Below are 27,270 nucleotides of genomic sequence, written 5' to 3'. Positions count from 1 at the left end.
GTGCTTCCATTGCGTGGTACCATACCCGCTCAGAGGTATGTTAGCACGTGTCGGCCATCATATGGTCTTCTAGCCTGGGTCGAATGAACCTGGAAAGTCTATTCATATCACAAAAACTGAAGGCCGCCGGCGTCTCTGTACAGGTACCCAAGGCAAGTGGATGGATGTTATCTCCTGTCCCGTCGTTGATACTCTTTGCTCAAGCCCTTCTATATCCGCATTCAAGGAGCCAGAGCCACATTGACGCACGCGTCCAAATGCCCGAAATACTTACCTCGATTCTGCAACGCGACTCAGCCTGAGCATGACCCCATGCACCGGGTCTTCAAAACCGGGCGGCCTTTCCTTGTGTGGTTGAGGAAAAGCGACTCCACAGCAAAGGTCGCTGCCAGCGGCTTTCAGAGAGCCCCAACAACGGTGAATGATACTGGCTGCTGTCAGTTGCCAAGGTGATGAATGGAAGACGATGAGGAACGGGATCGCCAAGAATGTCTAAGCCACAATATCACCTATTTACCAATTAGGAAACTCACGAGGCTGGGGGGCATCGTGAAGCCATTGCGATCGTGGTCATTGGATTTTTTTTTGATCACTGGAACTCCAATTTGCAGCCAAATATGGGTCGCGTATGCATGACAGTGACTATGTAAAGATGAAGTAGGGACATGAAATCGTCAGTAATAGTATCGCGTTGTGGCCTATATGACACACGTACGACCAATTAGTGACAGGCACACAAGCTACACCATACCTTTGCCGGAGAGCGACACCGGTGGAAGGTAAGGCGATTGTTGCTCATGCATGGTATTATCAGACTTGGATCTCCGAGGGTCGTTAATGATGCCAGGCTGAAGTATTGTGGTCCTCATTATCATGAAAGATGGGCTGCCATCAAGTTTGGTGGTCGTGAAGCATATCTCTAGAGTCCCTGTACTATTCGCTGAATGGCCAGTCCCTGGAGAAGAGAGGATCTGGGCTGGGCTGGGCTGGGGTTGGGTCACCCACGTCATTTATTCAGGTCCCCTCCATCGTCCTCCGCCCTCCATGTCAGGCTGCCCCGCCCCGTTCAGCAAGCCGGCTTCGCGCTTGGGGAACCCTACGAATCCCGCCATCTGCCGGTGTCCCCCATCGTCGCCTGGAGCTTCCCAAATCCCAACATCCGTCAGCCCCGGGCCGTCATCGATCCACGCAGGCATCTCATTTCCCTAGGTCCCAACAGTCCCGCCGCAACTCGTGGGAAGAAGGGGACGTGAGTGGGAATTCCCGACCCCTAAGGTTTTGATACATACCCGATACCACCCTGCCTAAAAAGTTCCTGGACAAGAGCACCCGCATTTGCATTTGCACTTGCACGTCAGTCGCATCTCCCTTCCGACCTACGGACCCAGCGTCGACCTCTACGATCTCAACATACCTTGGTCTACCCGCCTGTGATACCTCTGCCGCCGCAAAAAGCGCCTCTTCTCTGTCGCCTCCACTCTGCCACGGCACCGAACCCGTAGTAGAGCTTCAACAAGATGATGGGCCTTGTAACTGGTCGCCGCAGGGCTACATCTACTGCTAGTGAGTTGCTGAGATGCTGCGCTGAACGCATCGCCCCCGGACGCGAATCGTCCTTTGTCTGTTGCTAACATGTGCTTGTCTTCCCGTCTAGGCAGCAAATCTTCTGGCGATGCCAACCAGGATGTCGCCGAGGACGATACACTCGTTGTTGAGCCCGACCAGGGAAACGGTCCGTCGAACCTCTAACCTGGCAAGCGACGCCCACCCCGTCAACTGTTGCTGACCTTGTCCCCAGTCCTGTCGCATATCATCTCGCAGCTCAGACCCGGCGCCGATCTTAGCAGAGTCGTCTTGCCAACCTTCATCCTCGAACCTCGCAGCATGTTGGAACGGATAACAAAGTAGGGTTTGGTCAATCTTGGCTCCCATGGGCAGCGGACGGAATATACCTATTGACCGACTGCTACAGTTTCATGTGCCATCCCGAGATGCTCCTACCCATCCCCGAAATCGATGACCCGGTACAGAGGTTCGTGGCGGTAGTTAAGTTCTACCTAAGTGGCTGGCATATCCGCCCTCCGTAAGAGACCTACTTCCAGCATAGCGGCAGCTGCGCCGTAGCTTGTGGCCATGTTTGCTGATATTTCCCTCTAGGGGTGTCAAGAAGCCGCTGAACCCCGTCCTTGGCGAGATTTTCACCTGCTACTGGGACTTCCCCGACAAGACGCGAGGCTATTACATCTCTGAGCAAACATCACACCATCCTCCCAAGTCGAGCTACTTCTACATGGTTCCTGGCCATAACATCAGAGTTGATGGCACACTCAAGCCTCGAAGCAAATTCTTGGGCAACTCTGCCGCGAGTATGATGGAGGGCATCGCAATCTTGAGTCTTTTGAATCGAGGCAAGGATCCTCAGAGGGGAGAGCGATAGTGAGTACACCCACCCCAGGCGTGTTCCGATTCACTTACTCATCGCGTGCGCTTCAGCATTCTCACTCAGCCCAACATGTACGCAAGAGGAATATTGTTCGGCAAGATGAAATATGAACTGGGAGACCACAGTTATGTGCGATGCCCCGAACTCGACCTTGTGGCCGATGTCGAGTTCAAGACAAAGGGCTGGGTCAGCGGTACCTACAACGCCATTGGTGGAACTATTCGGAGGGAAAGTACTGGCGAAATTCTCTACGAGCTGTCGGGTCTATGGAGCGAAGAGATGTACTTGCGAGATGTAAAGGTAGGTTATACATACAAAGCCCATGCCAGCAGCGAGCTAACAGAAGAAACAGACTGGGCACAAAGAGATGTTCTTCAACGCTTTGCACGCAAAATCTAGCCCTCCGATTGCACGCCCTATTGAAGAGCAAGAAGAACGGGAATCACAAAAGATTTGGGCTGCGACAGCCAAGGCGGTCAAGGAACGAAATCACGAACTGGCCACTATCGAGAAAACCAAAATCGAAGACCAACAGCGCGAGGAGGCCGCCAAGCGAATCAATGACGGCGTAGAATGGCATCCGCGCCTTTTCCGGATGGTCAGGGGAGGCCCTGGCGGCTCTGAAGAGGGCGAAGAGGACCTCGAGTGGATCATCAATGCAACAATGTCAGTGAGCGATATCACGAACTTGCTTTTGGCGAAGGCTAACAAAACACAGAGATGGGGATACTCCAGAGAAGCAGGCTGAGCAGATCATGGCGATTTATCCCATTTTGAAAGGTCAGCGGTTCGTTGAGAAGAACACCATCCCCCCTCGAACTCCCGTAGCGAGTCCCAGTAAAGAAGCCCATCCTCCCGTCCCAACGATAGACCACGAAAAGCTGGATCACGAGGAAGCTGCTGCGGGGTCAGAGCCGGTAGACACGGCGCCAAAGGTGCATCCGCCGTTGGAACCTTCCCATGAAAGCACCACGGAGATTCAAAAGCTACTTGTCGCTACGGGTGCCGTCGCTAAAGAGGGACCTCTGATCAATTTCCACGAAGACATGGCTAAAGATTTGCCTCCTATCAAGAAGGTCGACACGGACGATTCGCATGACGAGTTTGTGGATGCACAGAACTAAAGGTCTGTCAGTTCGCATGAATACCAATCGACATATAACTGGTCATGCTGTGGGACAAACGTGTAATTCTATCTAAGATACCTCTGATCATTTGCATATCTGCTTTTTCCCCTTTTCGAAATGGCAAGTGTCTGGGTCACCCATGAGGTCATATGTAGGTCCGTATAATCCTACCTCTGCCCTGACACTGAGGATTACACCGACGGATTACACCGACTTGGTTACCCAGTTCCGAAATTACCCGTTTCCAATCATGATGCGGAAGAAGAGATCAATGCCACTTGCTCTTCAGTATCGTGTACAAATTTTACAACAGCTGTAAAAGTGACTATGAGGTGATTGAATCTACGTTCCGCCCAACGAGTCTGGAGACCTATCGGCACCTAAATTTTTGTTTTATGATTGATGGGAAACGCGGAAGCCACCAGGCTTTGACTTTTTCACTACCAGAATCCTTACGTCCGGCTTAAAATGAATGTGAAAATGACAATTCTTTGAGAGAACAACGTTACAACTGGATATGCCAGGGCTCACCAATCCCGGTCCGGCGGGATTAACTTTACCGGCGCCGTCCAGATCCCGTCCCGGCCATACCGTCCGTCTGTCCGATCCCGAACCGGCGGTCATCCTCTTCTTTCCTCTGCACAAACCTCCGACTGAGGAAACACCGACACTGCAACATCGTTTTGTTAGTGTATACTCGAAGTACTATTATTAGCCATTAACCTCCCGGCAGGCCGGACGGCCGGGCTCCCCGAATCGTGTGGGAAAAGCACCCGGAGCAGCACCCCACCTTGATTTTCCATTGTCGGATACTTAGACATAACCTGGCACGCCATTCTTCCTTTTTCCAACCAAGCCGCCAAGCATTTCCCAGCTCGCTGTTCCTAAAGCCTTGTCCCCCACATCGTAACCGCAGCCGCAACCAAGCACACCCTCCTCTCCCACGCTGTAACCTTGAAACAGACCTGGGAGTGTCCGAGACCTCAACTTTGTTCAGTTTGCCAATACCCGCCAAGAAAAAAAAAAGAAAAAAAAACTCCAAAAACTCATGGCTCTGCTGGGATATCACTTGTTAGCGTCGTTTTTTTTTCGGGATGGCAAGGAACCTTAAATCTGGCTCAAGAAATAGTCAGTTCGTTGTCAATCCTACCCATGTTTCTTGTCGAGCTCACCGTAACCGAGCTAACAAGTTTACATCCCAGCAGGTGTACCAAGACAGACGACAACCTGCGGAAAGTCTAACTTATTCCAACTTATTCCTACTTTATCAAACCACGTTGTGCGCAGCGTTGCCTAATCGGCTAACCTTCAAACACCCTGGCTCGCTGTGAACCTGGCACTGAGCTTTCCTATGTATGTATGTATGTATGTAGTGTAATGTAATCGGAAACCCCAAGTCACAAACTGGCGTGGGATGTCGTGGCCGGGGGGGAGGCGTGTAGTGTACATAGGTAGTGTAAGTCGCCGAGGTGGTGGTGACTAAGCGTGACCTTTTCTGTTTCTATTGGAAGATCGATCGCGGGAGCATGGTTCACCCATCAGCCGAGTTAACCGAGCGAGTTAAAGTAGTGTAGGTAGGTACCTATGTATATACATATTACGTGGATGGATTTGGAAAGCGAAACTGGGGATGTGACAAAGAGGCTAGCTATCCTATCTGGGGTATCTTATCAAATTGGGATATGCCCCCCAGCCGGTCGGTGGTCCAGACACCCAGCCTTGACGAGAAGGACCTTCAAATCACACCGGTAAGCTTTGGGCGCACACATCATCAGCACACTGGCATGACAGTACTAAATTGGTTGATATGCTAGTGTCGAACTTGAAACTTACTATGATTTCGAAGATGGAGATGGGGGAAAAAAAAAAAAAAAAAGGGATCCATGAACTGAGCAGAGTTTCACCAAGCACCAGATAAAGCTTGTGAGCGTGATACAACATCACTTTGTTCCGGGCCTCTCTCTGGTCTGTGATGGACGAGACTGCATGTTGCGTGAATAATTGATAAGTCGTTTACTATCAAGGTTATGTTTTGCTTTGTTCGGATTTGGCCGTAGAGGTCAAGTTGGAGCTTGATTTAACTTGAAGAGGAGAGTAATACATAGGTGTTGAAGTCTCACTTCCAATCTCGTCGATGATTTGATGATTTATACATACAGTAAGGGGACAAAAGTCTGACCGAAAGCCTGATGCAGTTCGCAGAGAGGATGTAAGCTCGCAAAGAAACTTTTGGGAGCTGCTTATTCCAATAAACTATTTAGTAACGTATCACAAAAAAACATGCATACATAAGTAGTGTACCTACGATCCATTTGGCTAACATTGTCAATACGCCCATTTTTGCTTAATGTGTCCATGTTACAGCCTTGGACCACATGATATATGGTTTGCTTCGGTTTTCTTCCAATGCCTGACTTGTAAGCTCAAGTGCGCGAAAATGCGAATACTCTAGTGAGTGACCAGTACAACACTCCCACATACTGAAATTATTGAATCCCTAGACCTGGGAGTTGGGAAAGGACAAAACCTGGCAGTTCACCATCTGACCAGGCTCGGATTGTTGACCGCCTCTTTTTTTTTTTTTTTGTTTTCTCTCTCTCTCTCTGATTTGGATCAGCGCATGACTCGTTGGGCCGCAAAACTGCAAGTACCAGGAAAAGAGAGTCGGGCTCATAGGTCCGTTACCGGTGGCTCGGAAATTGCGGGCATCAACAAGTGAGGCCATTAAAAATAAAATATGGAAATCGAAAACCAGATAACGAACATGGTATGTACAAAGGTGGTACAAAGCCATCACCCAATCTAGGCTGGCAACCAACGGGACATGGAAACAAGCACAACGGAGCAGATCTGAAGACCAAGGACTTTGAACGCTGAATATGGCAGAAACATGCCTGCTTTCACATCGCCAGTTAGATGGGGTATTATACAAAAAATAACAATATGCCAGCCCGGGTTTCATCATCCGGGGGATAAACTCGGTATCCATCAAACACCGTGTGACGGTAACATCCGTTGAAATAAACAAACATAGGGGTGAAAAAGCCTAAAAAGGAGGTATTGTTGGAAGCCCAAATCTACCCAGGCGCGCGCGCAGGCAGGGAAACCTTCCATCCCGCGCTTGACTTCCTCAGTTTTCCACATTCTCTCATCCAAGGCCCCGTAAACTCATAGTTCTATGCATTCCCAAAAACAAAAACAGAAACCCAAAAGTCGCTTGTGAAAATAATTTCGTTGCGTAGTCGCATAATTCGACGTCGACATCTTTTGTAGATTATTCTGAGGTCGAGCCCCTCTTCTCTCGCGGATCCTCCTCTTCATGGTGTGGGAGTTCGGACATGGTGGGTCCGTGGCGAGAGCTGCTCAACAGCTCCTGATGCCCTTCGATGCCGTGCTGAGGGACGATGATGTCGCCGTCTTGCCTCTGCTCTTTCTCTGCTGGTGTCCATGCCAGGTAATCGCGGCGAACCTGTTGAAAACATTGTTAGTCCATGGAGGTGAATAAAGAACGATCCGAAAAAAAACGTACCTCAACGTAGTCGTAAGCAAACTCGCCATGCTGGTCATCATCCATGCCGAGGAGCTCGGCTTCTTCGGAAGCGCGGAGGTGTAGACCTGGGATCATGTCGACGCCCTTGGCGAGGATAGCAGACATGACGAAAGAATATCCCATTGTGGCGCAAACATAGGCGATCTGAATGTACAACTGCTTATAGTTGTGGTTGAGGAAGCCGCCGGGGATTTCCTGGTTGACGCCATCCAAGCCAATGATGTAATCGGCAGCAAAGAAACCGTTGAAGATCAGACCCACAACGCCTCCAAGAGCGTGTTCAGCGAATATATCGAGAGCGTCGTCGATGCCAATCATGAACTTGATCTTAGTGCCGAAGTTACAAACAATTCCAGTAACAACTCCGAGAATGATGCTGGCCCAAGGAGGGATATAACCGGAAGCAGGAGTAGCGGCGACGAGACCCGAAATGGTACCGGAACACCAGCCGACGAGCGACCACTTCTTGGCCAGACGGTAATCGAGAAGGGTCCAGGTCATGGCCGCGAACATGGCTGTGAGACACGAATTCCAGCACGCCATGGCGGCGCGAAGGTTGGCGCCAAAAGCAGATCCGCCGTTGAAGCCGAGCCAGCCGAACCAAAGGAAGACCGTACCAATGGTGATCAGGGAGATGTTGTGTGGGCGAAAGTTGAGCATCATCTTCTCGTTACGTCGGCCGAGAACCCAAGAATAAGCCAGAGCCGAGACACCGGATCCAATTTCGACGGGACCACCACCAGCATAATCCATCACTCCGTACTTGAAGGCCCAACCGTTGACGTTCCAAGCCCAGCAACAGAGAGGGCAGTAGACCAGTGTTGCCCAGATAAAGATGAAGACCATTGCTGGGACAACGCGACCGCGTTCGGCGGTGGCCCCAACAACAAGGGCTGCGGTGACGCCGACGAATTGCATCTGTCACGTCGGGGTTAGATAAACATACCCCTGAGTCGGGAAGACCAGGCCCTTGGCTGAAGTGTCTGACAAAAATCGATAGTCATCTTACCTGGTAGAAAGCATAGAGTAGCTCAGGAATGAGATTAGAGCCGGGAGAAGGTGCACCGAGTGTGTTCATGAGACCAAAGTGTCGCAGGTTGCCAATAAAGCCGTTGGTCGCTGTGCTGCTGAGCGCCAATGAGTAGCCCCAGAAGTACCATTGAAACATGACAACACTGGAAGACATCATGCACACCCAAATGAGTGATAGAGCTGACTTTCTACGGGCAAGGCCGGAGTAGAGGAAGGCGATGCCGGGAATCATGATGAGGACCATGCATGATGCAACTAGAATAAAAGCCTGGTCGCCTGACTGGTACCATTGGTTGAGGTTTTCGGAGGCTGTTGGCGATGATCTTGTCAGTGAGTGTCGGAGGCATTGGGTGGATGTCGTCGAGCTTCCGAAAGGACTCACCGGAATCACCGCCGTTGGGCGTCGTGCCATTGAAAGGGGTAGGGGCCCCGAACCATGAATACGACATGGCTGCGGCAGGCTGGTGGAGTGCCTGCCGGAGGCTACGGGGGCGGAAGGGATGAGGAGACGACGACGATCGCGTAGTCGGGGTCGGAGTCGGGAGTCGGGAGTCGGGACGGTAAATGACGGCGGTAGGCGGTGAATCCGGGATGTATTACTATAGGAAACTGTGCGTAATAGGAGACTCGGACCACGGCGCTTCGGTAGTAGATATTGGTATTAAGGGACGGGCCGTGTGTGGAAAGAAGTCCGTCGCAAGTTGAAGAGTAGATTTTTGTTTTTCTTTAGTCTCAGACTCCTTTACTGAGAGAACAGGACTTGAGGAGCAAAGCCGGTATTTAGGTGGGCCAGAGAGTCATGGCCGAAGAAGGAGGGCGGGACGAGGCATGGTCTATATAAGAGTCGAGAGGTGGAAGGTTGATAAAAAGCGATGGGCGTGTGGGCAAAGAAGTGGGATCCATCCGGGTGCAGCATCGCAGCATGTCGATACTATGTACCAGCAGAGTGGGGAGGAGCGACCCGAAGGTCCATCGAGTCCCATCTGACGCAGCCCGCGCAGGGTACGGATCGCAGGAACTTGTCCAAGTTAGTGCGCCCTTGGAACGACGGCAGGCACCCACAAGGAAGTCTGCCTCTGCACGCCGAAGGCGGACTCGCCTAGCGCACACTCAGCACTCCTCTTGTCTGTTTAGCTCTGTTACCTTATTCTGCTACCGCGATCAGGAACGGAGCAAGGATCGATGTTTTTTTGGAGGATTCCCTCAATTGGGCCCGTGAAAACCATTACAGACAGACGGTGCCTGGAATCAATACCTAGGAGGTTCCTCCGAGTCGCGTGAGCTTGATACGCATCTATGTATGAAGTCCATCTCTCTCAGCCCATCTATATACTCTCGTCTACTAACCCGTCCGTGAGAGCGCCTTCAACATCCAGTTCGTCCCAATTCGCGCCGTACTTATACGCTGGTCCGATTCCCATCGACCTGTCGGTAATACGCAGTACGTGGGATGGGGGTTCCATGCCAGACAAATGGGAATGCCCACGCCGCCCCAAACAGCTAGTGGAAGCCGTAATGGCTGCCATGGCTGGCTTCACCAATCCGCGGCTGTCCCTCAATTTCTGGTGTGGGTTATCCCCTGCTCTTCTCTTCCCACTCCCACTCCATTTGCATGGATGGGACAAAAAAATGTGGCGAGATGCCGTTCGCGAACCTAGGATGTCTTTGCTTGAGGTTGCCAATGCCTATGGACGCCAGAAAGGGGATTGAGAACAAAAATGGGGGATGCCGGCTTCAATTATACAATCATGGCCAGCTGCCCGGAGAGACTCAAAAGCAACCATCAGATGACACAGGTACCAACGACTTTAACTTCGGGCGGGAAGGTATTTTGAGGCAAAGAACGGATACAGGCAAATGCGCACACAAGGTTTTGAACATGTGGAGGGCTTCAGCCCAGCTTCCCAGGTGGCTAAACTCTCTTCAGGCATGGAGCGAAAAGAAGATTGGCTGATTCACAAGGCGTTCCACATTCACTTACCTGAACAAATATGTCAATTACCATCAGGGTCGTTTTGTATTCCGTGCACGCGTGGGCGGGCAGAGAGGGTACAGCCTGTAAGTTTTGGGACATTGCATAGTGTACAGCCGTGGCGTGCTTTAACGGACTTGCATTGTACACTACCTTATCTCTTCATGTCAGAGCCGAACCGCGTTGCCTTGCATTCACTTGCAATGGCTTGATCTGTACATTTGCATATCCGTCAACGCCCAAATTTGTTTTAGCTGATCAACAAATTCATTTCAAGCTCGCTACATGTGCTCCGAGGGTTGAAAATATTGAGTGGCCCTGTGATTTTACCTTATCTTTCGGCCGTGATTTGCAGACAATCTGATACACAATCCACTGATAGGGAACTCGGGAGTTCGTTTGAAATCATAAAAGAACTTTGTTCCTGGCCAGGTAGAGCCTGCTTCCAAAAAGCTTACGGGATTGTCATCCCAACTCAGCCAATGATAATGCAGATGTAGTACGAGGGGACAAGGGCCCGACTCCGGGAATGTGCGGTGCTGTGCTACCAGCACGCCTCCGCCCTCCACGCTTTGCCGTTACCTAGGTCCGCTGTCCCGAACCCATTCTGGGGCGGCACATTGGGGAAAATGAGCCTGTGAATTCAACGTCTCCTTTTTTGTGACTCTTTGACTTGTGGACCGACTTGCGTTGTCTCACCATTTACGTGCGGTCCGTCGTATGGGGATTGGGTTTCGAGAGGTACTGTACGTACTTATTTTGCAATTCACCCAACCTTAGAAACCCCCCCAAGCCACATACTTGATGTATACACAGTATATTCAAAAGTGCCCGATGAATGCAGGGACACTGTCAACTACAGTAGACAGCCAATGCCCGTCGATGTGATGGGACGCTCTCGCCCGACAACGGAGTGAAGATCAGGCAGAGCAGTGGCCCATATGCTTTCCTGTGATCTTCACACATCTCCAGTTCCAATGTGGCGTTATCTTGTCGATTCCAGGGCCTCCCAATTCCGGGCTGCCAAGAAACAAGACATTAGACACGGCTGCACCGAACTCGTCAACCGACTTCACGATCTTTCAGTAGGACCTTGCGCGTACACGTGTGCTTGCTCCGCTTGCTTCCAGTTACATTCCGTGCATGCACTATTGGCGTCTCCTATAATTGGTGATATCACCAAGATCCCCCTGAGTTCTAGCGGACCCAGATAGGTAAAGTTATATAGAAAAGGGCGTCGATGTCCTCCAAGAGGTTCGTATCTGGAGACAATTCTCCTCCTCATAGCCCTCTATGCTGGTGCCTCTGGGTTAAAGCACACGCGGCCGAATCGAGACAAAGCCAACTCACGTAAATGATCCCAAGTAGCACCTGAAGCCGAGTTTAGTATCGACCGACACCCCAACGTCTACTCGTCTGACACGGTGGGCATGATGGAGAGAGAATATTGGGTGGCCTTGGTACCGAACGCAAACTCCGACCAGGCGCATTCCCCCACGCGCACAAGTTGACACCCCGCCAAACCGAACATCCATCGATATAGACAACAGGGGTAGCTTTGGGTTCACTTGAACGCCAATTGGATACAATGGGATATAATACGACTTCCCCCAGCTTCCGTCGTGTGTTCCTGGGGTTTCTGTGGCGTCGATTTTGGTTTTCTTCCGTGGAAACGAGCGGCGTGCTGCACCCCAGATGACGGAACTTGCGAACAAAAGAAGGCACGACGTTGGGAGGTTTTCACAGGCCACCCCCCTCGTGGGTGGCCACGCCCATTCTGCATCCCTGTACTTAGGTCCAGAACTCGACAGCTCCATTACCGGGCAGCCCCTGCGCTCCTAGACCGCAGGGGTTGCAGGCCGCAGCCAAGTACGCCAAGAGATAGGTTATCAGGACTTGGGGACCAATGAGAAGCCCGAGTGTTGGACAAAGGTTTCTGTCAACGCTTCCAGGTTCGGACAGATTCGGCGACGGTCAGCCTCCTTCGGGCTCCGCCATCGCGGCAGGCCCCGCCTCCCTCTTCCGGTTTTACACGATGGCCGGATGCCTGCTCATTTCACCAGCTTCGGTTGCATGGTTTCAGTTTGACTTGGATCTCGAACCTCGACACTTTTTTCGATACCTCCATCTTCCGCGACACTGATACATACCCTCATCTCCAGCCGCAGCCGCAGCCGCTACACCTCTTTGCAGTTTGCAGTCCCCACGGCACGAGACCTCCTCCACGGCGGGCATGGCGGCGATCCCTCCTATCCACTCGTCGTCCACATCTTTAGCCCACTTCGAGAAGGCAAAACCCCACAGACTCTTTATGGGTTAAAGAAGGAAAAAAAAAACCAAAAGAGAAAGAAAACTGCGTCGGCGATAGGCTTAAGTCTGGGACGCACTTACGAGCGGAAAGCCGAGGCCAGTCATCAACAAAAAGGTGTGGCCGAGTCTCGACTCACGGCATTCGGGCCGCTGTAAGCCGCCTGGATTGGTGGTGACTGAAAGGAAACTGGGGTACAGGTCCAGGGGCATCGAAACCTATTTCTTTTTTTTTTCACCAGGGTGGGGGGCGGTCTTCATATTGCCATTGTGTGTCCGGGAGAGTATTCGACATCTTTTTGACCGATCGAAATCCCCATTTTAGCGTCAACAAATGGAGGTCCAGCCAATTGTCGAATCGGAACATTGCTACCTACCTAGCAATTCCCTTATCAGCTACCCTGTGGTATACGTTAAGGTCGAGCTTGCAGGTCCCTATCAAAGTGCGCCAATTGATGCATATGTGCCAATTTGGCCGGCGAGTTGGTATGCAAATAGGAAGTAATCATACAAATGCCTATACTGTAAATTCCTTATTACGGATGGCTAGCTGTAGGCATTTTAGGGGTGTTATGGATTTTCAGGTGCATGATGCACTTCCAGGGGAAATGACTGCAGTGACTACCTCTAGTCGCTCCGATTTTTTTTGATTTTTTATCTTGGTGGAGAGACGTCGAAATGGACACCCAATTTCATCGGTCAAACAGATACATCGGTGATGCACAAGAGAGGAAACACGGCACATGATGCCAATTATTGTCAACGCCGCCGATGACGTTGACTAACGACTGTCAAAACCACTGCCGAGACCCCATCGGCTGCCAATCTTGCCCGCCGAGCTACTTGGAGTAGTGTACAGTACCGCACCCGCGTCCGCGGCCGGGACTGGGGAGTCAAAGTTGCATCAGTCATCTTGGCAGCCTAAAAAGCAAATTGCCAAGAAGCATGGAGTGAAAAGTCCACTTCGATGCCTCTCTGATGTAAGGACCCTCATTGATGAAAGTCGACGTCAGCCTTGTCTGCAAGGGCAGCTGAGAAATCCAGAAGGTAAGGTACGTACACATATGCCGGCAATGGAAGATGCGATTCTACCATGTAGTGGTGTAGGTAGACTCCAAACCTCCCATAAGGAAGGGCGGAAAAAGGTACCTCGTGGAAGTACTACCTCCGAGAACTGGACCAGAACAGGGACCAGACATGTTCAAAACCATCGAAATGGGGACCGCCCAGCTTCAATCACAAAATAATGTAAACTGACGAGCCTCACCAAGTGCAAAAGGGCATCATGCAAGGTCCAACTGAAGTCGGGGAAAGCGCCCACTTGTTATCAGTAGTGTAGTTGAACAATGGCGGTGATGCCTTGTTGTGTGTTGCACATACCACCGGAATCCTGAGAACACACACCGAAAACATCACAAGACAGCGAGGTGTCGTAAGCCTCCACAGTTACACCTAGTGAGCTCCTAGTCTAGCACGACCATGGACCGTGACGCTACTCCTTAGTTCCAAAGAAAAGACAAGGAGCGAGATGCCACCGCAATTTGATGACGACTATGTTGGTTAGAGACGGTCGGTAATGTACCGGAGTCTAGGCTCTCTTCCCAACATATCAGTTACGATGCCAATAATTGACGCTCCAGTCTTACCCCTATTCGGATGGAGAATAAAAAGACCAGCACGTGTTACACCTATCGATGTAGAAGCTATTTACAAGTTATTGTCAGCAAAGATAAATGATGATTGAAGCAATGGTTTTCTCTTCTTATTTTCAACCAAAAAAAGATAAGAAGATAACAAAACAACCATCGGAAACTATGTTCACTTTTAAGGACGGCCATATTACCGGGAGGCGCGTTCTGGGTGCAGACAGAACGTATGATGTAGATGGCTCCGCAAATGCATCGAGGTAAATGGCTGTCGGAGACCATCAGAACTAAGCTCGTCAAGATTTGAACATAAAGCCATCAAACTTGGGCATCGGAATATTGTGGCGAACAAAAGTTTCGAATCGGCAGCAGATAGATCTAGTAAGCTTTTGGCTCTTTCGCCAGATACAAATGTCCTCATCTCGATTTTTCTTCGTTTCACGTCACGCATTTCTCCTCCAGCCTGTCCGTTCATAATCAATACTCGTGAAAGTTCACCACCTATCCCAAACAGGCGTGCTTCCCAAAAAAAAAAGCATACCTTTACGAATTGCTCATAGACCCCCCCTTACAAACTCCCCTAAGGACTCCCACCATCAGCAAAGCACACCTCCTCGTACCTCGCCAGCCCGGGCATCTTCTCCTGCACCTTCAAAAACGCCTCAAACTCACACCACCCGTCCACCCTTTCCGCATCACACTCCGGATGGCTCCACCCCAACGGGACCGTCCGTTGATTCAGCACAAAATGGACATACTTCGTCTCCTCTCCCTCATCCTCATAGCCCGACCGATCAGCCTTCAACGGCTTTGGCGTCTTGATAATCTCGATATCGAGTCTCGCGCCAAAGGGCGTCATGTGCGATACCGTAAAGTTGTGTTCGCCCGGGTATTTATCGGCGGGAAGGTCCTCTTCGAACTGGGTTAATCCAAAAGCCGCAAGGATGGAGACAATGTTGGTGTCATGCGAGAAATCGAGATACAGAGACTGGTTGAGCGGGAAGGTGACGGTATTGTTGTCGAGGGTCACGTTGACTTGGGTCTCGGAGTAGGGGATGGTGTGGTTTTGGAGGCGGGCGAGGACTTCCTGCTGAAAACCGATGCCGATGGCGCGGCCGGTCTCGGAGCCGAAGGCGTTGTTGCCGTAGAATTGGAGGTCGTGGGAATAGCCGAAGCCGATCCATTCTTCATAGGTGAAGAGGGAGCAGAAGCGGCTGTAGCCGCTTGCGACCTACAGAAAATGTGAGTTTGATATGAAACAAGTGGTAGGAGCGAGGTGGCGCTTGACTTACTGTGTCGTAGGCGCATAAGGTCTGGGCGGCATAAGTGTCATCGAGCGTCCAGTTATAACCCGTAACGAGCTTGGAGAAACGCTCAGTTGCTGAAGTTGATGAAGTTAGCCATGTGCAACTGATATTACTCAGGCCATTTATCATCCAGAATCCGCGTACCATTCTGCAAGTAGTGGCCGACCCAGATATCGCGGGCCGCAGAGCCAAGGCCGTCTTCCCTTTCGTTGGGACAGTTCATATAGCCTGCCAAGGAGTTGTTGAGATTGGAGCCTTCGATGATGACTTCGAGGGTGACATTGTTGGGCCTGTACAAAATCAATATCTAACTCCAACCGTTCGCAACATCACATGGCGGTGGGGCTTGGAGGGGAAAGAACTTACCATTCCAGGCCGAACATACCAGCCAAGAAGTTCTCAGCAGATCTCAGCATGCGGTCTTGGGTCTATGTTTCTCTAGTTAGCACCCAACTAAATAACTTGTCTTTACGGACAACCAGATGCATACCGTCGTACGAGCGATAATCTTGGTGTTCGGGTCATAGAGCGACGAATACATGTAAGCGTGCAGGACACCAGAGTCGAACAGTTCCTGGCGACCTCTGGGGACGAGAATCTCAGTGCCCATCTGATACTTCCAATTGTTCAGGAACTCGAGTTCGCCCGTAGCGTTGAACTTGCCAGTCGCATTGGCAAGACGGGCACCGAAAGACTCCACGTTTGAGCCTCCAGTGGGATAGCGAGAGCCATGACGAGAGACCATCTAGAGCACGACAAAAATGGTCAGCATTGATCGCGGTACCCCTAGTGCCGCGTTGCTGTCTAGATTCTCAGTGAGCCTACCTGAAGCCAAATAATCTCGGCACCATCAGGTAGCGGCCACTCGTCCACGCCGAACCCTGTCGAGGGCGTGTAAGGCGTCAGAAATCCCATCATGCCGAAAATGCTCAGATTGCCCGGGTGCCAGCCCTGAATCGGCACCTGTGTCTGCAGCGGCGCATTAGGTACGTAGGTAGCAGCATGGTCAAAGGTTCTGGTCTGGGCCATGAAAGGCGCTTTGCCCGTGGCCGTCTTTCCAATCCATGGGCCCGGGCTGGTGTTAAAGTAATCGGGTACCGTGGATGTGGGCTTGCATGGGCAGTCCTTCTCGCCCGAAGATCTCTGATCATCTCGGGCTTGGAGCGGTGTTGGGCTGGCGAGCTCAGATGGACGCGGCTTGATACCGAACAGGGTGCCGTTGCACGCCAGTATGTTGAACGCGAAGAGGACGGCGAGCGAGACGGCGCAGGAAGCCAGGAGGATAGACAGTTTGCGCTTCAAACGCTGCCCAGGACTGGGTTGCGTGTCATGAGCAAGAAGCGGGCGTAACACCAGCTCTTCCTTCTCAGCTAGACCAACGGGATTGTGGCCTGGCGCTTGAGGATTGATCGGCGAACGCATCTTGACGGTTGTCTATGCGCCCCTTGGTGGTTCGAACTGCTGACGACCGAGGGTTGTTGTTTCATGGCTTACGCGGCGAAGGAGGGTCGCCATTTTGAATGGCACGGCTAGAAACAAGATCCTGGCTTGTTCGACGGAAACTATGCCCGGAGAATGAACGGTGGTGACGTGTACAGGAAGTTGACCGGCTACGTAGTACCCGACCACGAGGGGACGGCATATAGTCGCACCGTGACCATGTTACCTCAGCTAGTCGCTTAGCGGTACACTAGAGGATCGCAGTAAACAAAAGGAAGGTGGTGAGGCCCGATGATAGGCGATACGACGGCAATTGGGATGACGGTGGAGGAGGATGGTCTGTCGAAGTGAAATGGGACGATCGGGGACAAATTCGAGCCGATAGAGCTGCAGAGGTGGAATTAAGGTTGAGCTTGCCGGCAGGTGGTTGCCAAGCGCTAACTATAAACGGGAAGTAGTGTCACATACCCTACGATCGCGAGCCAATCGTATCACACATTCGCCAACCCCGCACCGGGCCTGGTCGATCACGGTCCTGCAAAGTGCCGAATCGCCGGATTGCCAGCCATCTTCATAGTACCTACCGTTGGACACTGGCTTCCACGTTTGTAAGGTGGTTGTACCAAGAGCCTCGCATGAGCCTCAAAAAAAGGCTGGGACAACCAGTTGACGGTGCTTTCCCCGGATATGATCTCATACATGATGTGGAAAGAAATCCAATAGATTAACAGTCGAAACTGTACGCTACGTTGTTTTTAGGAATAAGCGAAGTTGCAGCGAGCAACTTCGAATACAACACCGGTTAGTTATTTGTTAGTCTAGTTCTTTGGCGATGGGTTGAACAGGGTAGAGCAGTGAGGTCCTACTGGCTTCAATTACACTCTTCGTTTGAAGCAACGGACAGTGACCACGGCGTGATACGCTAAAGAAGCCTCTTTATATCCCCCCTCTCCGTCTCCTTCAAGATCTCTGAAAATGCAAGATACCAGTCTATAGCACCCATCCGTTGAGAGCGCGAAAGCCTCCCCGCTTTCAGTCAAAACGAGTGCTTTTTGTACTAGACCAACAAACAAAGCTAGGGCTGGATTGTAGAGGCTCACAACATCTATATCTTTTAGACTATACATAGAGTATATTGTCTCTTTGTGACATGCAATAATTTTGTGTAAGCATATCCACCCCCTGCACCCCGGCTTGAACTTCATGGACGCTTTCAATACGCAACCGCTCTTATTATCAGTTTTGGAGGTTTCTACACCCGCTTCTCTTCAGACAACGAGTAGGTCTTCGTCGTCCTTTGTTTTCATAATGATATATGTTAGAATCGTATGGTCCAGATAATGTAGTACCAGCCTCCATTTCTTCAACGCCGGTTCTTGGCCTTCATCGCCCTCTTTGCGCAACGAGATACCGTCCGCTTTTGGGTCAGGCATAGGGGAAATGGCAATGCCATGGAGAGTACACCACGGGCGCATCCGTTTGTCCTCTTCTGACCGACGCGGCAAAACCATTTCCACGCGGAATCCACGACGTACTGGTGCACCGTAAAAAAGCTTTGCCGTCTTTGTCAGACGCACCAAGGCAACACGGCCACAGAGTGATCCGAGGACTACGAGGCTGAGCTCTGGTACGTGGAGGAGCATACCGATTCGCTGCGAGTAGTCTCGGTGGAGGTCATATGGTGACTGATGCCGGTTAAGGTGGTTGTGATACGGAAGAACTTGCCTGCAAAGCACAGGCGTGCCCTGGGGATCCATGTGTACCAAGCAGACATCTGTCGAAGAGGTCAAGAGTATGGACATATTCTTCGTCGCATAGCGCGAAAAGAAATCGCATTTACTGAACGGGACCGCAGGGGTGCGCCAGCGCGAATATCGTTCGCGTCTTAGGCTTGATGAGTCTGGAACATGCGCAAATCTCGGTACGATGAACTGAGCCATATGGATGCCCTCGTGGGTATCATCCAGGTACGCCCGAGGAGCCTGACGAGGCCTGGGACGTTCACCGCTCAAGATTATGGACCGCCGGTCGGTAACCCCAAAATCAACGTTGGTCCATGGCCTAGCCGCATCCAAAATCTCCGTCTCTTCCTCCGCCCCGCTTTCTTCGTCCAAGTCTTCCTCAATAGGGAACCCGGCGATTCTCTTCGGGTCGATGAATGAAGAATTATGGGGCGCGGGAATGAGATATGAGAGAGGATTTGCCAGATCCCTCACATGGGAAAGGCTATTGGTTGTGTCCAGCCATAATTGCGCACTACGCAATGTTCCACCTGAAAACTCCGAAGGCGGAAGACCTAAGCACTCGTGTAAGGATGCGGTTTGCTTGAAAGATCTATCAGGCAAAACCATGACGCCCCAACCGATACTGAGATCCTTGAAGTCAGTCAAAACAATTCAGCTGACGAGGACAAGAACAAGGAACCATGGGAACGTAAATGCACACTCACTGTGACGGCGTAACGTAGTTCATCTTGGACGTTTCATGCATGATCTCAACTGGAGGATATCCCAGTCGCCATATGTCAAGGAACCATGTCCGCTGCTTTATATCTTGAGCGACCACGTACTCCGCACAACCTTGCTCGTCATCACAGAAAGATATGTTCGGAATGTTGCTTCCACGGGAATCGAGAGGTAGGATAATCTTCCACGTCCTAGTTCGAGTCCGGACGTCTCTCTCCAGGCCAAGAGCTGTCTGACCGGGCCAGATCTGGGGAGATGGATCTAAACAAGATGTAAGATCATCTTTCGGTTTATGAGGTCGATGCTGGTGGAGCGCAAAAGCAAACACCGTGACTTCAGCCCTGTTGGAGCTGACAGCCAGTAGACGTGATTCTTGATGGATCGCAATTCCCCAAGCAGACTCGCCCACATTTTCATGAAAAAATTCTCTGGGTATCAATGAGCGGGGAGGAGGTCTGCCATTCGCTTCCCTTTGTCGACTCGCTGATACAATGTAGTGGGCAATTGTGTGCGTGTAGTAGGCTCCGACATCGCCGTCATCAAAGGCAAAAAAGAGAACTTCCAGGTGGCCCAAATCACCGATCATAAGGTGGTTGATCTGGTGGCCGAACGACTGATCGATAGCTGGTCTGACGGGCCAGTCAGTCTTCAGTTTTTTAGGTTTCAGTACCAAGCAGGGCCGGGGAAGAATGTTCGGGCCCTTCCGGGGGATGAACACGTGTATCTTATTTTGATAAGATGCAAAATAAAGCTGCGTCTCCTGTCAGCGAGCAGATTCAAACTATCACCAAGCAGCCAATATACGCACGTTGTATTTTTGTGACAGAGCAGTCAAATTCAACCGCAACCTCTGAGCTCGTGGAAACCTCTGCCGCCCCTGCTCCCACCCCATTTCCTCCTGTTGCTGAAGCTGCTGGAGCTGGGTTTGCTGTTGCAGCAATTGTAACTGGGGCATAAGATCATCAGCTACTCCCGGCGCCTGCAGCCCTATCGGTACTTGTGGTAATAGTGTTGGAGGCATGGTAGCCGCAGACTGGGAAAGTGGTGCCGCTGCAAATGGCCCCCAGGTAGCGAACATATCAGGAGTCACCCCTATAGCCCAGTCGTGTTCATTGAGTTCGATACTATCAATCTCATCAGATAATTCATCATCCGTGTTGTCGTCAGAGACTTCGTCATCTATATCGAAACTATGCCATGGTTCGTAAACAAAGCTTTTGATCTCTGGGCCGACGTCTGCACCGAACTGTCCAAGGTCTGAGATTAGCACAGAGATGGCAAAACCTCGAAGAAAGTCCCGGCGCCTGTGCCGTTACCCAAGAGTCTCAGGAGGGTTGTTCACAGCTTACTCTGCTTTCTGCGGTCTGGACATGACAAAAGCGACTGACGCTGAGGAAGTCTATCCCAGAACGAAAGGCGTCGTCGGCCTCGCTATCGTCTTCGCTCATGTCCGAGCTAAAATATGGCCGTGGAGTGTCAATATGCGTATACGGCTCCATCATGAACCAATATCAAAGCTGATGCTTCTGATGTGTGGCAGATCCATTAAGCATCAGCAGTTCGTGTTGAAGATGAGGAAGAAATTGATGGGAGACGTGGTAAATGGCCGTCTTTGAGAATGAAAATAGAATTTGAGAGAGGGCGATGATATTTGGCAGGAAAGCACATGGCAGCCACGTTGTAAGGGCTTCAGTTGTAGAGGCCGGCACGGACTGAGGTGGACATCGCGTGGCCTGCAAGGGAAAATAAAAAGCACTCGGGCAATAGATAGTGGAGGCCCACTCAAAAGGGTAATCAAGCCGTTGAGGTTCGATGCAGGAGAAGGGGGGGGGGGGGGGGTGAAAATCTACCAAGAGCTTCGTTGCTGCAATCTGGATGTCCGAAGCTGGAATCGCAGCTAGATTGTGCAGACTCCAAATCTTTATACCTTCCTGGCTAAGCGCACAGCGCACCTTCCCAAAAGCAAGAGCCTGAGCTAAATGAGTGCGGATTGTCGTCACCGGTGTGGGTGAAGATGTCGGGTGCAATGAGGGACGGGACGGAAAATGAAAACGTGATTTGGCAAAGCCCAGGGATCGATCAGTGGACACTCGGGTACGAAGCGCGCTAACAGCGGGAGGCTCCTACACAAGGCACAAAGACGTACCTCTGGTGCAACCTGCATGCCTGTTTTAGTGAGCCGTATGCTAGCGGGCACTCCCTGTATGGTTTGCTGTATAGGTACCTGTGTAGGTGGGCAAAGCGGGGTTGGCCTGTAGGTAATCCTGCGATCCTCCAGGCTCCCGCCTTACGCCGCATCTCACGGCCCAGACACCGACAACCCGGGACCTGTCCTCCGGCGCTCTCGTGACAGCCAGGAAAATATAATAGTACCTCTAGTCTCCTTCGGAACGAGGCAGAAATGTTACAAGTCAGATGGCCCAAGAGAAACTGCAAATATATTCGCTTTTCCCGGTCGGCTATATTGCATCTTTTACGCTCCCCCCCTAACGCCATGATAGATACTCCCAAAGCATATCAACAATCCCGTCAACTAGTTCTGGCCGAGCAGAAGCTATATCCTAGAAATGCTGTCACGCCAAAAGACATCAGCACCACTCACTGTCTCATAAGCTCCGTCATGTCCTTCATACGATAATCCAGCACCGGCGTAACCCAATCATCCTCGACGAGTGAGTATGACTCTTTCTCGTTGTCCTTTGGCTTGCGCGGGTTGATGGCCCAGTATCCAAAGTCGGCGTCAATCGCCTTGAGATATCTCAGGAGATTCTGCCAGTAGTTCGCATCACCGATGCCAGGACGGTCGGGTGCCCCAAACTCTCCAATCCAAACAGGCGCCAGATTTTCTTCCACCAGGTATCCCCAATTCTGACGCATAGCCTTCACGAAGGATGCATATGTGCGCTTCGAATACCGCCCTCCCATGCTTCCCCAACCGCTCCATGAATAGACATGTGCCGAATACACCAGTCTGTTTGCTACGTCAAGCTCGACCGGCCGACGTTTCACGCCCGTCAAGTCGTTACCGGACTCGGTCCCACCCACAATGATCAGCCAGTCCGAGTTTATCCCCAACAAGGCATTGCCTGCTCGTTCTGCCGCCGCAGCCCATCTCTCCCACGGCATGGTGCCCCAAAGCCCGCGCACCTCATTGCGCAAATCGGCCCCAATTACCAGCGGATTGTCGACGAAGCGGTTCATCACCGTCACCCAGTGGTCAATCCACTGCGCCTCCGTCTGTCGTACCCGGCACAGCGAGCCAGGAAGGAAATCGTTTGCCCAGCCAGCATCGCACGGGTCAGCGCCGCAGCACCATGTCGCCGTGGTGATGTGGTTGTTGACGATAACGGCTAACCCGGCGTCCGTCAAGGCGGTTACCGTCGCTTCAAACACATCCAGGGCGCGCTTGCCCACGAGGTCCTGATTCGCCGCCAACAGGCGCAGCGGGACTTCCGGGTTCGAAATGACCATTTCGTCGCTGTACGGCATGCGCACGCTGTTGAAGCCAAGCGAACGGATCGTGCTGGCGATGACGTCGCGGTGTTGCACGTCAAGCCCACCCGGAATAAAAAGCTCGTCGCTGGCGCCGTACCAGTTGACTGACGAGAGCTTGAAGCGCTTGCCATTTTGGTCCACGATGTCCCGCCCCTTGGTTCGTAATGGAAGCTTATATCCGGCCGAGGACAGGAGGGCCTCGTTGGATGGTGGGGGGAGTGGTCTTTGGCTGAAGGCGAGGGAGCTGTCGTCAGGTTTCCACGGCTTGCTTAAGGCCGCTTCGGCTTTCCACATGTAGTGGAGGAAGAAGCCCAGCAGCAGAGCTAAAATCAGGAGAATCATGCGACCAGCTTTTGTGTTTGGTGGAAGTGATATAAGTCGGCGCCGGCGGGCGCAAGAGATGGGACTGGTGAGAGCGGTGTAAGTGGATGAGGTGTGGTTGGAGAGTGGAAGCATAAGGCGGCGACCGCGGTGCCAGCCATCGGTCCCAATACCGGTGCCATCATTTCCGGGTTCGGGTTCGGGTTGTTTCGGCATCATCTGGCCAGTTTGCTATCTCTGCTGCAGATTTGGATTTGAGCCGACAAACGTTGGGTCCCTGGCCATGTTTGCTTCCTATCTGTAAACCAAACGAAGGGCTAAGCCGATAGTTAAAGAAATCGTATATCCAACTGATATTGCGAAGGACAGTTTCATCCGGTTTCTTTTTCTGACAAAAGTGTCCGACTATGGGCGATGCTGACAAGACAAGGTATGGAAAACTTGTTCATGAATACTGCCAAGTGAATATCAACACGCTTGATTGGCCCAAACAAACGAACGGCACCAAACCGGCATTAATCCACTAAATTCGGACACCACTGAAAGCCCGCGCGAAGAGCTGAACAGATTCAGATTCACTCTGCGTCGCAGTCATCCAAACCTCCGGATTCCGGATGAACCGGAGACGAAGCAAGCCAATCCCGGCTTAGGGCGTCTGTGACCGGACATTCCTTCCTCTACTCATGCCCTCCTTCCCCCCTTGTCGAAGTTGCCAAGGGAGATCGTCAAGTTCGCGGCATGTACTGCATAGTAGAAAGCATCATGGAACTCCTCTTCATCCGGACGCAACTGAAGGGGCGGGTGGCTCTCGTGACCAACTTCCACGTTGGGAACTATGCATACGATGGGAAAGACCGACTTGGTAGTTGTATATCTGACTGCTGTCTTCCGAATCCATCACTCAACGGCATCTTCGGACTTTTGGGCTTTCCGATTATCAAGTACACTACATACATTCCCACACTCAATCGCCTGTGCAGTCTTGGCAAGAGGTGTGTGTGCGTGCACACACACACACACACACCGCACTTCTGTATTGTACAACTTCGTCAAAATTCATTATTTGATAACAATTTCTATATTAATCTAAAGCTATTTCATCGTGCAAAATAATTACAACACTAGTAACCAATCAAATCCATCGCAACAATACCTCCCAAAACAATCCTTAATTCAAAACCCGCCAGCATAAAGCAATCCTATATTCGAAGCGGCGCGCCAATAATCTACTTCAATAAAGATTAAGATTAGGAAGATCCTAATTTAATAATTTTATAACGCGCCTCCTCCCGCCCTAGAAAGAAGAATTGTAAAATCGAATAATCTATTAAAGTTATCCCTAAGACTACTCTACCTAAGAAGAAGGTTACTCCTATTAAGACTACTGTTAAGAAGACCGCTATTAAAAAGACTACTATTAAGAAGGGGAAAGTTACTATACTAGAGTTAGAGCTAGTCCTAATCCTAGTCCTAGAACTGCTGTTGTTCCCCCCTAAGCTTATAATACCTATTGAGATTTCTAGTAGCGAAGAAGATTCTAGTAACGATAATAAAGTTAAATAATAGCTCCCCGTCCGCTTTACTCCTAAGAAGTAGGCTTTTAATACTTTATTTTATTTATCGGGCAATAATAATAGCGAAGTAACCTCCCCGACCAAACTAATTACTTCGGCGTTACTAGCTTAGCCCTATATTATTTATAAGCCGGTTGCTATAGTACTGCTATTACTACGTCCTAAATATTTTAATTTGATATAGGTCTAATTTAATATAGTCGGTTTATATATTACTATTAGCTATACTAAATTACCCGCTATTGAAGAATATAGTTTATTTAAAGAGGTTGAAATTAAGTAAAACAATAGCAAGTTCTATAAGTGGCAGTTTAGGACGATACTACTTAGTAAGATCCTATATATATAGCGAGGTTATATAAAAAATATTATTAGTAATAATATAGTTATAAGGATAAAGTAATTAGTCTCTTTGTATAATATTATATATATTACCGCTACCTATAATAACCGCTACGCCTAAGTTATTATATATAATAAAATTATTCCTAAGAAGGATTTTTATAATAGGTATAATAATATTAAGTATAAGACCGTTATAAAGTTATACCTCTACTATATTAATTAGTATTACTATTTTACTATATTATTTAAATTTCGGTTAACCAACCCGCCCACTAATAAAATCCTTATTACCCTATCTTTTTATAATAGTATACCCTTTATTCTTACCCCCTCTTATAGTTTAGTTAATCCTTTTGTTATTCTAACTCTACAAGCGGTCGATACGCTATCGTTACGAGGGTTACGGACTTTAACCGGTACTGAGAAGTTTAAACGCATTATAATAAATATTATACTAGTAAAAATTAAAAAGAATTTAGAAGAGGACCGGTAGCAAGAGGAATATACAGGGGTAAAGTTATATAGTACTATATATTAGGAGCTAGTATAGGTATAGGCGTACGGTTTTAGCTATAAGTATAAGAATTATAATAAGGCTATTAAATATTAAATATACTACATTATAGATAGGAGTATAACTTATTATAACTTTAACGTTAAAGATATAGGTAAATAGGTACGTACTATATTATTAAGGAAGGCTACAATAGCTAACCCGCTATTTAAACTAATATAAAATATATTAGGCAATAAGGTAGTAATTACCTTTAATATTAGCGATAGTAATAGTAAATATAGGGGAGGAGGTAATAGTCTACTAATTAATATTAATATCGTTAATAATATTAATAGCAATAATAGTAGTACTAATATAGAGACTATAAATAGTCTATTATAAGCTATACTAAAGAAGGACAATTTTAAAGGTCTATACTAGCTATACCCTCCTCCCCTATACCTACTATACCCGCTACTATACTAACACTTCCCTCCCTATTTTCAATATCCCTAAATCTAGCTACTTTATACTACCGGCGGCTCTATCACTAATTTAACAATCGCTAGCAGCTATAATTATAATATAGTAGGTACTCTCCTCCTATTAGGTAAAACGGTAATTATCGATTTATATACGCCGTTAGAATATTTTACTACTGTGTTCTATAGGTATCCGACCGACTATAAGACTCTTATTACTAAGCGTACTAATATTAATCCTCTTCCTATCTCTATAGCGACTATAATATTTATTTAACTACTAGTACTATTATTAATTATACTATTATTAATAGTAAGTAAGGAGGATAAGGGCGAGGAGATTAGAAATTCCCTAGTAGAGGCCGGAGAATTATTTATACTACGTCCGCCCGTACCTTCGATTTTCGGTCTTCGTTCGTTATTACTACCCTCCGCCCCGCTTAGTCGGTTGGCTAAAGAGATTATTACTAAGTTCTTTAAAATATTCTATAAACGTTACTATATTAAATCGTTAATTAAAGTAGTACTAGTATATAGAGTTTTAATTGCTTTGAAGAATGAATTCTAGAATAAGGAAGTACTACCCAATATATTTATACTTAAAAAGTAGCTAGTAAAGTAATTTATAAAGTTAGGGTTTAATTACGACCTCTATACGGTATTTAAGGACGGTATTAAAAACTTCCTTAAAATTGAGTATACGGTATTAGTAATATAATTAAACTATAGTAAGTATACTTTCTAACCTCTATTATTGTAATTTAATTAATTAATATATATTTTAAACTTGCGATTTAATATTGTATTCGAATATAGCGTTACTAGAGCTCTCGCTTCTATAGCGGGTACTATTACTAGCGGTCCTAGCGAGCGATAACGATATTACAAATTGATTTATAGCGAAAGAGGAAGGTTTTTAGTATTTTGGTATTATTATATAGATAAATACGATTTTTGGTACTTCTGGTACTTCTAGTATTTCTAGCATTTCTAGCATTTTTAATATATAATTCAATTTAACATACATAAATCTATCTCTTCCGTCCATACTCTTTATTACTACCTAAATATAGTACCTATCTCTCTATACTCGACCAACTCGTTAGTATATAGTTCGCTATACTCTTTATTAATATTATTAAATCGATTTATTATTAGTTTTACATTCTTAAAATAGCTATAGATTTATTGTACTCTATACCCTATATCCTACGCTAATTGCTTAAGAAATATAGCAAAATCGTCGTCTAATATTTTATTACCGCCCT

At 49.0% G+C, this 27,270-nt stretch overlaps 5 protein-coding genes across 5 annotated transcripts; 1 reads left to right on the top strand and 4 right to left on the bottom strand.

The window, feature by feature from the left end:
- Positions 1–720: 720 nt before the first annotated feature.
- Positions 721–4,020, top strand: NCU03258 (oxysterol-binding protein). The gene is made up of 8 exons (XM_959318.3): positions 721–1,563; positions 1,655–1,732; positions 1,799–1,904; positions 1,973–2,083; positions 2,158–2,436; positions 2,494–2,743; positions 2,796–3,109; positions 3,162–4,020. The coding sequence occupies exons 1-8, from the start codon at positions 1,518–1,520 to the stop codon at positions 3,565–3,567; spliced, it is 1,590 nt and encodes a 529-aa protein (XP_964411.2). The 5' UTR covers positions 721–1,517; the 3' UTR covers positions 3,568–4,020.
- Positions 4,021–6,231: 2,211 nt separating this feature from the next.
- NCU03257 (ammonium transporter MEP1) lies at positions 6,232–9,249 on the bottom strand. Its single transcript, XM_959317.2, has 4 exons — positions 8,535–9,249; positions 8,130–8,461; positions 7,100–8,038; positions 6,232–7,039 (listed from the first exon to the last, which is right to left on the bottom strand). Exons 1-4 carry the CDS (start codon positions 8,599–8,601, stop codon positions 6,845–6,847), a joined length of 1,533 nt encoding a protein of 510 aa, XP_964410.1. The 5' UTR covers positions 8,602–9,249; the 3' UTR covers positions 6,232–6,844.
- A 5,143-nt stretch (positions 9,250–14,392) lies between these two features.
- Positions 14,393–17,135, bottom strand: NCU03255 (3-phytase A). Its single transcript, XM_959315.3, has 6 exons — positions 16,210–17,135; positions 15,875–16,129; positions 15,751–15,812; positions 15,529–15,674; positions 15,370–15,458; positions 14,393–15,308 (listed from the first exon to the last, which is right to left on the bottom strand). Exons 1-6 carry the CDS (start codon positions 16,804–16,806, stop codon positions 14,658–14,660), a joined length of 1,800 nt encoding a protein of 599 aa, XP_964408.2. The 5' UTR covers positions 16,807–17,135; the 3' UTR covers positions 14,393–14,657.
- A 787-nt stretch (positions 17,136–17,922) lies between these two features.
- Positions 17,923–21,110, bottom strand: NCU16391 (hypothetical protein). The gene is made up of 4 exons (XM_011395079.1): positions 20,639–21,110; positions 20,098–20,535; positions 19,274–20,040; positions 17,923–19,191 (listed from the first exon to the last, which is right to left on the bottom strand). The coding sequence occupies exons 1-4, from the start codon at positions 20,789–20,791 to the stop codon at positions 18,093–18,095; spliced, it is 2,457 nt and encodes an 818-aa protein (XP_011393381.1). The 5' UTR covers positions 20,792–21,110; the 3' UTR covers positions 17,923–18,092.
- Positions 21,111–21,645: 535 nt separating this feature from the next.
- NCU03254 (hypothetical protein) lies at positions 21,646–23,472 on the bottom strand. Its single transcript, XM_959314.3, has one exon. It carries the CDS (start codon positions 23,322–23,324, stop codon positions 21,888–21,890), a length of 1,437 nt encoding a protein of 478 aa, XP_964407.3. The 5' UTR covers positions 23,325–23,472; the 3' UTR covers positions 21,646–21,887.
- Positions 23,473–27,270: the final 3,798 nt, after the last annotated feature.

This window comes from Neurospora crassa, linkage group I (genome assembly GCF_000182925.2).
Source record: "Neurospora crassa OR74A linkage group I, whole genome shotgun sequence".
NCBI lineage: Eukaryota > Fungi > Ascomycota > Sordariomycetes > Sordariales > Sordariaceae > Neurospora > Neurospora crassa.
Note: the sequence above shows the minus strand (reverse complement) of the source record. Positions and strands in the feature narration are given on the sequence as shown.